This window comes from Diadema antillarum, unplaced genomic scaffold, assembly GCF_040938485.1.
Source record: "Diadema antillarum isolate AM-2024a unplaced genomic scaffold, OU_Dant_1.0 seq00000672_RagTag, whole genome shotgun sequence".
In the NCBI taxonomy this organism is placed as follows: Eukaryota; Metazoa; Echinodermata; class Echinoidea; order Diadematoida; family Diadematidae; genus Diadema; species Diadema antillarum.
Genome location: NW_027271579.1, coordinates 898 through 14,081, shown reverse-complemented (window position 1 = coordinate 14,081; position 13,184 = coordinate 898). Strand labels below are relative to the sequence as shown.

Below are 13,184 nucleotides of genomic sequence, written 5' to 3'. Positions count from 1 at the left end.
GATAGAGAGAGAGAGAGAGAGAGAGAGAGATACAAATCAAGAGACGGAGTAAGAGAGACAAAATAAATAAAATATTTGGTCATTATCCTACTTTAACTGTGATTACCAGTCTGATACCCCTTTTATACTGGGCACGACTTTTAGCTCGCTTCTGAAGCGAGCTAACTTTAGCTCGGGCCAAGTCGTTTTATACTGCCATTCTCGACCACCCAAGGTTACGTGCGAGACCAGACCTATCGTCCCCCCCCCCCCCCCATTAGCCTGCTGTCCTTCCAACGAGAGCGAAAATTCAGTGACAGTTTTCATGCTTACTTGCAAGTACGAATTCAGTTCCGTTGTTATACGGTACTTTACTCGCGAAATTCAACCAGTCATCGGCGTATATATATATATATATATATATATACACATACATATAATATAGTGTATACGTACTGAGCTGGTCTATTTTTTGTTCTTACGATTTAATCATCTCGTTTGACAGTTCAAAGAGTTCATTGCATTGAGAGTTATACCGAACAGCGAACACACCAATGCACTACATAATACACAGCGCGCCGGTGGCAACAGTACAGCAATAAACGTACATATTGGCAACCTGGAAGCACCGCACATGCGTTGCGGTCACGGGTCAGTGAATTTAGCCGTGGCTAAACTCGCGAACCTTTTATATTGAAGTTAGCTCGGACCTGAAGCTGACCTGATCCACCTCCCCTACAGGGGACTAACTTTAGCTCGGACTAACTATTTTTCGACCTTTTTATACTGAGAGTTAGCTCGCTTCAGGTCCGCACCTGAAAGGAGCTAACGCCAAGTATAAAAGGGGTATATGTGGTAAACTGTTCACATGGGGCATTTGATTGAAATGTAAATTTGCAATACCCCACTCCTCCTACCAATGTAGCTCCTATTTGCTCATAGGCAAAAGGAAGCCTGCAGGTGTTACATAATCATGTACATTGTTGCAAGACTCTTTATTGCTCTCTTCCACAGTTCATATAGTCTCTTCCCTTGTTTTTCATCTAGTTGTGTAACACAATGTCAGTCAATGTTAGTTATTGCTGTCCATGCCAGTGCAGAGTGGCTTCTCCCTGTGTTCTAGTCCACCATGCAAAAATAACTCATCAGCCTGCGGGGCTGCCAACCTTGAGTGAGAGTTTGGCGTGAGACACTGCGAGGGAGCAGAGCGACCTCCTGGCTAGCGCCTGGCGGCCTGCTGTGCGGCCGTACGTAGTCAGTGTATGTAAAGCGATGTAAAGCACACGTCATAGCCATACATGCACTGTAATTTGCCAAAAGTACAAGCTACGCTCACGTGGTATAGGTAGAAACCAATCATAATCCAATAGCTCATCTTTGTGCGCGAACCGAAAACGATAATTGTTGGTTAAGCTTTGCACCCGCGTGGGAAAATCTCGAAATTTTGGGCTTGGGCATATCGATATTCGGAATATCAGAGAATTTAGAGATATATATATTTATTTTTGTAGTCATGTACATTTCCATTTTGGAAGTTTAGCGTGAGATTTCGTTTATCAGAGTGAGACAGTCAAAAGTGGTTGAACTGCGTGAGTCTCACGCTCAGTGCGTGAGAGTTGGCAGCCCTGAGCCTGTCATACTCTTTTTTCCTTTCTTTGTTTGTTGCTGTTTCTTTTTTCCTGCACACATGTCCAAACAGCAGGGTCTTCCTCTGCATGATGTTGCTGATTACATGTTCATTTCATTCCACTTGCCCCCTGATCATGAAATGAAACCATCTCATCTCTGGTAACCTTTCTTCTCCCATGTTTTCTCTCAAGCTCCCCCCCCCCCCCCCCCCCCAACAAAGTTATGTTTTCTGGGACAGCCATCAAGACACTAACTTGCACACCTGCTGCAGCACAACTTTGTCTAAAGACTCAGCTCAGCAGCAATTCCATTAGCTTCTTGAAGCAAGTAACTCATTACATGCCTTTTAGCATTTCCGGTGGATGTCCTTGATGAACTCATGAAATTACTTTATGAAATTAGTTTGGAGTATTGTAAACACTTAACATTTCAAGGTAATGATTTGTATGTTCCTTTTTCAGAACCTGAATAATGATTTTGTGAGTGACTTAATTAATCTTAGCAACCACAGGTATAACTTGAGTCTACAAGTGGTGCTTGTAGTGATGTAGGTCTGAATTTGTAAGACTACAGCAACCTAGCACATTGTGATCAATGCATGTGTTTATTAATGTATTGCCATCACCTATGTAGTAATGCATGCAGTGTGTAAACACACACACCATGACCACTCACTTGTAAGCAGACTGCAGACATGAGCAGACGCAGAGACTCCAACTCTCCCGCTATGACGGGAGATCTCCCGCCGAAAGCCCATTTTTGCAAATTCTCCCGTTCTCCCGCTTGAAATTTGATTTCTCCCACTCTGGCTCTGTGTCTCCCATTGGAAAGGATTTCTTACTTATTGCCATATCGTATGTTGAAAAATAAGCCTTAGATACCACGAGAACCCTATACTGAACCCCGGTCGCAAGGAATTTCGCACTTCGCGCACATCATCTTGGAGTCTCCCGTTTGCTAGGGGTTTCAGGCGGGAGAATCTCCAGATCAGAAGGTGCTTGGGGTTGGAGTCTCTGCAGACGTGTAGCACGAGGCTACAGAATAAACAGCTATGCCACAGCATGAGTAACTCAACATTACTTCTGTATTGGTCATCTGTATGTCCAAGAGTTGGATATTAGAACAAGATCTCTACATGATGGCAACAAGTGGGATCTCAACTAACAAACATGGCTGATCAAATGCCCAGGATGGATTGGGAAGGCCCAAATGTAGCTGAGAACTTTAGACCGTTCAAACAAAGGCTGCAGCTGTACTTTCAAGTGAAACACACTCCGGAAAGGGACAGAGTGCCCACATTGCTGTTATCAGTGGGTGAGCAAGGTTTGAAACGCTTCAATTGTTGGAATCTATCCAAACAGCAGCAAGCTGACATCAATACCATACTTGGCAAGTTTGAGGAGCAACTTGAGCCACAAGAAAACTTTCGTGTGTGTAGACTGAAATTTTCCAAATTGAAGCAGAATCTGAACGAAAAGCTGGATGATTTTGTTAATAGATGCAGATCCGTTGTTGCGTCAAAGTGTGATTTTGCTGAGCCTGAACTGAATGAGCGCTTGATTGAACTGATCATTAACAGCACGCCAATCCCAGAGTATCAAAAAGAGTTATTGACTAAGGACAAGCAGTTCACATTGCACTCAGGCATTGCAGCTTGGCGCACGTATGAGGCATCATAGGCGCACATTCAAGCATTGCAGTCACTCAAAGCTGAAGCCTCCTCAACGCTGACAGCAGCAAACATTGCATCGATGGGCCTAAAACACAAGCACGTTCAGAGGGAAAAAATCCCAGCTACCATGTGTAAGAACTGTGGAGGAAGCCACATGAAAGACAAACAACACTGTCCAGCGGCACACATCACCTGTTATAGTTGTGGAAAAGTGGGGCATTACGCCAAGATGTGCCTATCGTCAAAGAAACCTGCAAATAAAGTGAAATTCAGAGGCAATTTCAAACGTAGTTCATCACGTGGTGGAGCTAACAACGTGCGTCGTGATGATCGCCGTGGACAAGCGATACATGACATGAGTGAACATGATGAATTTGCATCTGCTCAAGATTCTTAAAGACAAATTCAAATGCATCTAAGCGAGATGAAGTCATCACAAGCTTGAACATTAGACTCCACAACCGCCCTGGAGTTTGCTGCACACTAAACGGGAAAGTTGACACTGGTGCACAAGCCAACACCTTGCCAGTACGAATTTTCAGCAGGATGTTTCCTGAGAAAATGACAGCTACAGGAATACCACATTTGAGATGCCTCACCACATGCACATCAAGTCTGGCGGCCTACAATGGCACCCCAATCAAACAGCATGGAACAACAACAATTCCATGTCAACATGCAAATGGACTGTGGGTTGAGACAACATTTTACGTTGTAGAATCAGATGGACCTGTGATTTTTGGCCTACACACCTCACTGCACTTTGGCCTTATCACGCTCCACTGCCCAGTGAGCATTGATACGCCTGTAGCAGATGTCAACTCATTGAAAACAGCCTACCCAGAGCAATTTGACCATGTAGGAGAATTCGAAGGAGAGCAACATTTAGTTGTTGACCCCAACATCCCAAGCCATAAAGATGCTCCAAGAAAGATGCCTATCGCACTAGCTGACAAGGTCAAGCATGAACTCGACAGGATGGTGGCACAAAGCGTAATCAGAAAGATCACCGAGCCAACAGAGTGGGTCAACTCCTTGACGTAAGTGACGAAGAAAGATGGGTCAATCCGGATATGCCTTGATCCACGACACCTAAACAAGTCGCTGATAAGACCGAACTATCCTCACGCAACATTAGAGGAGCTGAACCACAAATTCCACAGAGCAGACATTCTCAAAACTTAGATGCCAAGTCGAGGTATTGGTCGGTGAAGTTAGACAGTGAAAGTCAAAAACTGACAACCTTTCAAACACCATTTGGACGGTATGCATTCATGAGACTGCCATTTGGACTCAACGTAAGCCAAGACATTTTCCAGCTTGAGATGGACCGTGTCCTAGAAGGATGTTCCGGTACTGTGTGAATTGCAGACAACATCGTGGTATACGGAGCCACTGAAGCAGAACATGAGCGCAACCTGCTGCATCTCATGAACGCAGCCAAGAAGCATGGCCTGACATTAAACTCATCTAAGTGCAACATCAAGCAAAACAGGGTCACCTTCTTTGGTAATGTGTACACCAAGGATGGCATCAAACCAGACCCGGAAAAGGTTTCTGATCTTCAGTCCCTGCCGCCACCGACACGCAGGACTGAACTCCAGCACTTCCTAGGCATGATGACATATCTGTCGCTATTCATCAAGGACTTCAGCACCAAGTCAGCCAAGCTAAGGGACCTGCTGAAGAAGAACGCAGACTTTCTGTGGGAAGTTCACCACCAACAAGCCTTCGAGAGCTTGAAGGATGAAGTATCAACAACTTCAGTTCTGCAGTACTACGACACCCAAGCCCCAGTATATCTGCAGTGTGATGCTGGTATGCGTGGTTTAGGGGCAGCACTCCTACAACGCGATGATCAACAGCACCTACGACCAACTGCCTTTGCAAGCAAGACACTTTCACCAACGGAGCAAAGGTACTCCTGTATCGAGAGAGAGAGCTGCTAGCCATAGTGTTTGGTGTGGAAAGGTTTCATACTTACCTGTATGGACAAGGATTCCACATCATAACAGATCACAAGCCCTTGATCCAAGTGAAACAGAAACCACTAACAGCGGCACCAGCAAGACTCCAACGAATGCTTATTCGTCTTCAGGGCTACAACTTTGACGTAACATACCAACGAGGACAGGACAACACCCTTGCAAGTAAACAGGCTCTCACGTATGCCAAATGAACAGAACGCAGAAACCATCAACTTAGATGTGCGAGTGGACCTGGTTCAATTCTCCACAGAGAGAACAGACGAGCTGAAACAAGCAACATGACAGGATCCAATCCTAAGCAGCCTGATGGAAGTGATCATCACTGGATGGCCGAACACCATTCAGGACCTGCCAACGGACCTGAGACCGTACTGGAACATCCGTAATGATCTCACCGTGGGAGATGGCCTTATCTTCAAGGACAACCGTGTGCTTATTCCCAAGCACATGCAGCCATACATCTTAGTGAAACTGCACATCAGTCACCTAGGTCAGCAGAAGACTAAATTACTCGCAAGGAACAGCGTGTATTAGGTCAACATCAACAAGGATATTGACAAATTGGTCCAGTCATGTGAAAAGTGTCAGTATCATCAAGCATCGCAGACACCTGAGCCTCTGATGCAGCATGAAATCCCCTCCAAGCCATGGGAAATCATGGCGACTGATTTGAGTTCAACAACAGCCAGTACCTTATCGTAGCAGACTACTACAGCAAGTTTCCTATCATCAGGGCACTACCTGAACCAGCCCCAAGCAGTGCAGTTGTAACAAAGATGAAAGGAATATTCTCAGAACATGGTGTTCCATGTGTGGTAGTAAGTGATAATGGACCACACTGTGCCAGCCACCAGTTCCAGGAGTTTGCCAGGACGTGGAACTTCAACCACAACACATCTTCTCCACGACGCCCCCAAGGAAATGGCTTCATCAAAAGGCAGATACGAACAGTGAAAAACATGATGAAAAAACAACCAATCTGCCTCTAGCCCTTCTACACTGGAGAATGACGCCGATCAACAAAAACCTGCCGAGCCCAGCAGAGCTGCTAATGGGTCGCAAGCTCAACTGTGACCTTCCTGCCAGAGCCGTGAACAGTAACCCCAATGCTGACAACATATGGCAGCATCTCCAGCAACGCCAGCAGGTGCAGAAACAGCAGTACGATCAGCATGCCAGGCCAGTGGGACTCCTGCCGCTGTACAATGGTCAACCAGTGAGGGTACAGCATCCAGTAAACAAATGCTGGGAGCCAGCAACAGTGCATTCCCGAGCAGAAGAACCACGCTCATACGTCCTCCAGAGTCCCAACGGAAGATTATTCAGACGTTACAGGCAGCATATCAGGCCAGACTACACTAACCAGACTGACAGCAGGCCTGTGACCATAAGCAGATCCAGCGCAGAAACAAGTACCCCGTTGCCTGGCAACCAGATCCAGGCGAGTGCAGCTCGCAGTCTGAGGAGACATCAACCAGATGTTGGCCATGCAGCATCATCTCATCGCCATGGAGCAACCAGCCCAGCAGCTGTGACCGCAGGAGCTGACAAACCATCGTCATGGCAACAGCAAACCCGCCCACAGCGTGAAACCCGTCTACCAGCCAGGTTCAAGGATTACAAAATGTGAAATTCACGCGAGGATCTAAGCTTCACTGTAGGTGATCCATGTAATGATGTAATCATGTCATGATTTGAAATATTGGTAGTGATCTATGCAGGATTCAGAAATCAAAGCAATTATATGTGTAGCATGGTGTTTCCAAATGTGTTAAGTCACACATGGATTCCTGAGTAGTTTTTCTTTTTTTTATGAAGATGTTGCAGAAGTGATTGTGCATCACCCAAAAATGTTAAACACAGGAATTTTATTTTCAGATATGTTCCAAATGAACAAGAAAGCCTTTTGGTGAAAGAAACGATAATTGTGAAGAGTATGGAAAATTTTTTCACATGTCTTTATGGTCACATGATTAGAGTTAAGGGATCATTATTTGGATAGAAAACCAACTGTTGCTTGATATGCGTACTGTATAAATGAGTCCTATATAGATCAGTCGAACATTTGACATGATACTTCTGTGTATATTCCGTGATTATGTGACAATTACATATTAACCTATCAAGCGTATTTGACATTGTACCATAATAGGTGAATTACGAAGGAGCATGAAATATGCTTCATCTGTATTGAGCAAGTCACATCATCCAACCGCCAGCAATCCTGAAGTGGACTTCGCAACACCACATTCCACACAGCACCATTCCGTGAAGGCCAGCCAATTGAGGGTGGATGACGCCAGCTATAGATTAGGGAACCTAGGTGGGAAAGACCTAGGATGAGGGTGTACGTTCTGGAACCTCTCCCCTCTTAATTGAGCTGTTATGATGATGAACTGCAAAGACTCACAGTTATGACGCTTATACAAGACTTAATGAACAATGACAAGAGCTTCAGAGATTTTGTTAATTTTTTTTGTTAAAAAAAATAAGACAAGAAAGGTGTGTTCATGGTCTTGTGTAAAAAAAGTGATGAATGTTTTTCATTTGGTCAACATGCATTATACAAATGTATTTTGTGTATACGGTAGATGCATGTTTGCTTGGTTTTGAAACATTTATTGTTATACTTGCCAGTTTTGTATGAATGGAAAGCATTACGCCCATCATAAAGGCACTATGATGGCAACAGTATGATTAAAAAAAAAATGGGTATGATATAAAGTAACAGCAAACCAGATAGACAGCCCATGATTTATTGTATCGCGTTATCAGTAGCTGGTACACGGATACTTTTGTCATAGATTGTTTTGAATTATTAGGAAAGGCAGGGGCCTACAAAGTGTAACAACATTGGTTTGCAAATTTTTGGAGTTTTATGCAAGTATTGTGTATATGGTGAATGGGGGACAAGAATTGGATAACATTACTAATGGTATAAATTGAAACACATCAAGTAGCAGTTTCACAGGCACAATGTGTATACCGGTATATCAATACAGAAAAGTGCACATTTCGTTCAATCAGTTATGATGTAGTTTTGTGAGGTTAAGCGACAGTGTGTAAGAAGTTTTGAAGGTCAGTGTGAGTACAGTTTTAATAGGGCATGTTTGTATTGATTGAACTGACAGTGTAACAAGACAAGTTGAATTTAAACATGGCTCATAATAAGCCAAGCCAAGTTGCATGCATTGGCTACTGTTATGTTAGTTGAGTTGGAAAGTTTCCATAGAGTTTTGAGTTATAATACAAAGGGTTATTGACAATATGAGGCATGGCAACAACAAAACTCATTACCCACTTGCAACAGTATGAACACGGTGAAGCAGTTGTACTGTAATAACGGATACAAAAAAAAGTTTTTAGATCAGTAGACAATGATCAATCAATGCTACTTCTTTGGTGGAAAGGGAGATGTAATGATGTAGGTCTGAATTTGTAAGACTACAGCAACCTAGTACATTGTGATCAATGCATGTGATTATTAATGTATTGCCATCACCTACAATGTATGTAGTAATGCATGCAGTGTGTAAACACACACACCATGACCACTCACTTGTAAGCAGACTGCAGACATTTATAAGCAGTCGTGTAGCACGAGGCTACAGAATAAACAGCTGTGCCACAGCATGAGTAACTCAACATTACTTCTGTATTATGGTCATCTGTAGAGTTGGAGATTAGAACAAGATCTCTACAGTGCTGATATACAGTATGTGGCTACTTTTAAACAGTGTATCTATTGCTTTCACAAAGCCATGTACAGTGCATCCCTGCATGAACATTGCATTTATCAATCACGGGTGATACCCAAAAAGCGGTTAAATATTTAAACTAGAAATGTCGCTATTGTTACTGGTATGTCTCCGCTATAATTCATGGTTCTCCTGATAGGTCTATGGTACGTCTTGACAATGTGTGACGACAGTGTTTGTCACAAATGTGTCGAGTGTTCACGTTCCTTGAACGAGGGTCAACTGGATGAATGGCTATTTGAAAAAGAGGATATACAAATGTATTTGGGGATTTGAGGATTTTTACTTGACCTTGACCCTTTTATAAGTTTATACATTGGGTAATTTCCAAGGCATGGGGAAAAAGTGTTATTTCAGCATTACATAACATTTTAGTATTCTAAACTGGCTTTGACCTTTTGACAGACAGACAGATAGACAGAAGATAGATAAATAGATAGATAGATAGATAGATAGATAGATAGATTGACAGATTGGCAAACTGAGAAAAATGATCTAAACTCCACCTGTCGATTGTTTGCCGACGACTGCATCATTTACAAACAGGTATCGAGAGTAGAAGATGCACAAAACTTACAAAGAGATCTTGATACTTGACTGAGTGGCAAGGTAAGTGGCAGATGGATTTCAATGCTCAGATCAGTCATGTCTTGTACATCACACTATGCAAAAAACCCTGTCAAATACCAGCATTCACTAAACAACAGCACATTAGCAGAGACAAAGTGTCATAGATACTTGGGGGTGGATCATCAGATTCGTCTTGGAATGCGCACGTCGACAGAACATGTGCTAAAGCCAAAAGAACTATAGGATTTCTAAGGCGAAACCTTCATGATTGTATCAGCAGAATCAAAAACATGTTGTATAAGACCCTTGGAAGACCATTATTAGATAACTGTTCAACAGTCTGGGACCCCCACACTCAGACTTTGATAGACAGGCTGGAAGCTGTGCAGAACAGAGCAGCGCGATTTGTTAGAGGCGACTACTCTAGGCACAGTAGTGTAACATATATGAAGCGTGAGCTGGGCTGGGAACTGCTGAAACATAGACGCAGAGTAGGACGTATTACCACATTCCCTGAAGCGCTTGCCTGTCCATCCCAGTTCGAAAAGCCCTGCGTCCGGTCTGAAGGGTTCTCCAAAAATCATCACACAAGTTTCATCCCAATCGCCATGAACAAAAACTGCTATAGATACTCGTTCATCCCAAGAACGATCACAGACTGGAACACGCTCCATTGACAGTCACCGACATCACAAAGAAAGACTCCTTCAAAGCAGCAATCCTTGTACATCCAGGAGCAAAGCAACTAGATCCCACACTTCTCTCTCCGCGCAAGAAACACCAGCACACCCCCTGTCCGGTTGGCCCCTACTAAGGGGTGTTGGGCAGTAACCAAGAAGACGAGGAAGACCATTGACTTGACCCAATGCCCATAAAATTCCCCAATGAATCACTGTCAGGTAGTACATGCATAAATATATACTAAGTTTCATGATGAAACTATAAATCTCGGGGTGCTCCTTCAGTTATACTGTGGGAGTGCCCTGAGTCAACAGAGTGGTATCTCTGTACGAAGTAAAAAGAAACACAAATTTAAGCACCTCTAGAAGTGTCCTAGTTTACCAGCAAATGGCTTACTTTTAAACTATACATATGTTCCGTATCTAATTCATACCAGTTGTGGACTTGCTCATTTTCAGATCGATCCCATTGGCCATATGGTCTTGAATTTAAGATGTTTTTCTATGAGTTCATCTCTATACCTCCCATTTATTCTTTCGTTTTGTGATGCAACCTTTGCATGGCATTTGGCGCATCGGCTTTATGAATATGCATGAGAGTCGCGATGGTTTTAGCCTTTAAACAAGGCCCTTTCACTGTGCGCTGTGTAGTGGCGAGTGATAGGGTTTGAGTGAAATGCGCCCACCAGCGCATATTAGAGAGCGATTGGGCACCACATGATGTTGCGCAGCAAGAGTGCCTGGTCAAAAGACCACACTGGTACCAGCTAGCACAAGTGCATACCAGTTCGGGAAACCCACTCACAAGGGGGGCCCCTCCTTATAAGTAACCCGTCCCCCTTATAAGTAACCCCGTCCCCCTTATAAGTAACCCCCGGGGCACCCCTTATAAGGAGTCTCCACGCTTTTTTGCAATGCAACGCGAAAATGAAAGGACTGCGGCAATTCGCTTGATTATGTCCATAAAGCTTCACAAGTTTCCTAGTTACTCACGAAATTTGAGCAAAATCGGTTTGAGGCATCATATCTAAAATCATGGATTTAAATGCGATGTCAAACGACCCATGCGAATGCCGAAATGCGAGCGATTACTGGCGTGAGTGTCGCCAGGCGCGGCGGCGTGGCAATGCTTGAGTGCAGACGAGCCACCTGAATGAACGAAAGTTTCCGTACTCAGTCGCCACGTCTGCACTCAAGCATTGCCGCGCCGCCGCGCCTGGCGACACTCACGCCAGTAATCGCTCGCATTTCAGCATTCGCATGGGTCGTTTGACATCGCATTTAAATCCATGATTTTAGATATGATGCCTCAAACCGATTTTGCTCAAATTTCGTGAGTAACTAGGAAACTTGTGAAGCTTTATGGACATAATCAAGCGAATTGCCGCAGTCCTTTCATTTTCGCGTTGCATTGCAAAAAAGCGTGGAGACTCCTTATAAGGGGTGCCCCGGGGGTTACTTATAAGGGGGACGGGGTTACTTATAAGGGGGACGGGTTACTTATAAGGAGGGGCCCCCCTTGTGAGTGGGTTTCCCGAACTGATACGAGCATAGGTTTCAAATCCGTCGTACCGAACAGTTGTCATTCTCACAAATTCCTCTTGACCGAATCATTTAAAGTCATCAATTTGGACAGAAATGGAATAGACAACTTCTATTAGTATTACTATAGTGAAACCAAATGTTCACCGTATCCTGTTGTCAATAATTGGACTACATCTGTACTGATGTATTCAAATTGACGTAATTTTTAGTATTAAGTTGAAAGTTAGCTGCAACACTACCTCGCACAAGACCCCAATCCCACAGTCGCACTATGCACAAGGAGCGCCCCGGGGTTACAACTTGTAACGCTAGGCCAGGCCTTGCCTAAAGACGTCTAGCCGGTCTACTACTATTACGTTAGAAACCCATAGATTATTCTAAGTTCTAACATAACAATTAGTCCCGTCTATCTAAATTACTCAACTATGATTATGAACTTCTAAGGTTAGATGATTCTAGACTAGAATCTAACACCCAAGTTAGATCTTACAACGTACAATATTACAATTGCTAGAATCTAACCAGTTGAGTTAATGCTAGATCTAACCACAACGTTAGATCGATAAATTAGTAACATATTGTTAACGAGTTAGAACCACTGTTTATCTACAACAATGTCTACTAGTACAGTAGGCCTAGTAGTAGTACACTAGTAGTAGATCTAGTACAGTATTACACTTCATTCTAACATCTTGATCTTGACAGACGAAATCATGTAAAATTTTGATGCGTTACAAAATCCTGACGTTAGTGCTCTCAGTGAACGTTATTATTACCTACAGCGCAACACGTCTATTAACGTTAAATCTCCCTGACAACCGAGTGCGCTGCGAAGCGCACGAACCCAAACGATTATACGAATATCCGCACAAACATCAGCCGGCCCTTTGGGGAGGTGTGGAAGCCAGGATAGGGTCGACACACACTTGTTACTCGTACATTCCGCACTCGAGCTCAGCTTGGAGGATCGAGGAAACACTCTGAGCTATGTGTTCTGTGATAATACATAATGTGCCATAGAACTACATACATATTAATACTGAGAATATGACATACCATTTTCAAGGATTTTGTTGACGTTTACTTATCCAAATGGCTAAAATTTGCTAACAAATCAGTAGCTAACGCTGGCTGGGCTTGCAGCAGGAGTTGTTTGTTGATCATGGAAACGATCGACAGGAGGAATGACCCGGATGTAGCGTATTAAATTTTCCATGCCGCCCTCTTTTGACGAACCCTACGAGCCTTCTCCTTCTTCTTCTTCTTCTGATTAAGTCTGCCTCCTTCAATAGACTGAAGATTCTTGCAGACTGGTGCTACTTACATTATAATACAATTTATTTACAGATATTTACAAGCACAT

At 43.5% G+C, this 13,184-nt stretch overlaps 1 protein-coding gene across 1 annotated transcript in view; it reads right to left on the bottom strand.

Moving 5' to 3' along the window:
• Nucleotides 1-12,966, bottom strand: part of LOC139736879 (dynein regulatory complex subunit 4-like) — a 29,394-nt gene extending 16,428 nt beyond the window's left edge. Inside the window, exon 1 of the mRNA XM_071647540.1 lies at nt 12,878-12,966. Within this exon, the coding sequence (XP_071503641.1) occupies nt 12,878-12,880 (3 nt within the window). The 5' untranslated portion in view covers nt 12,881-12,966. The remainder of the gene's footprint in view (nt 1-12,877) is intronic.
• Between the last annotated feature and the right edge of the window lie 218 nt (nt 12,967-13,184).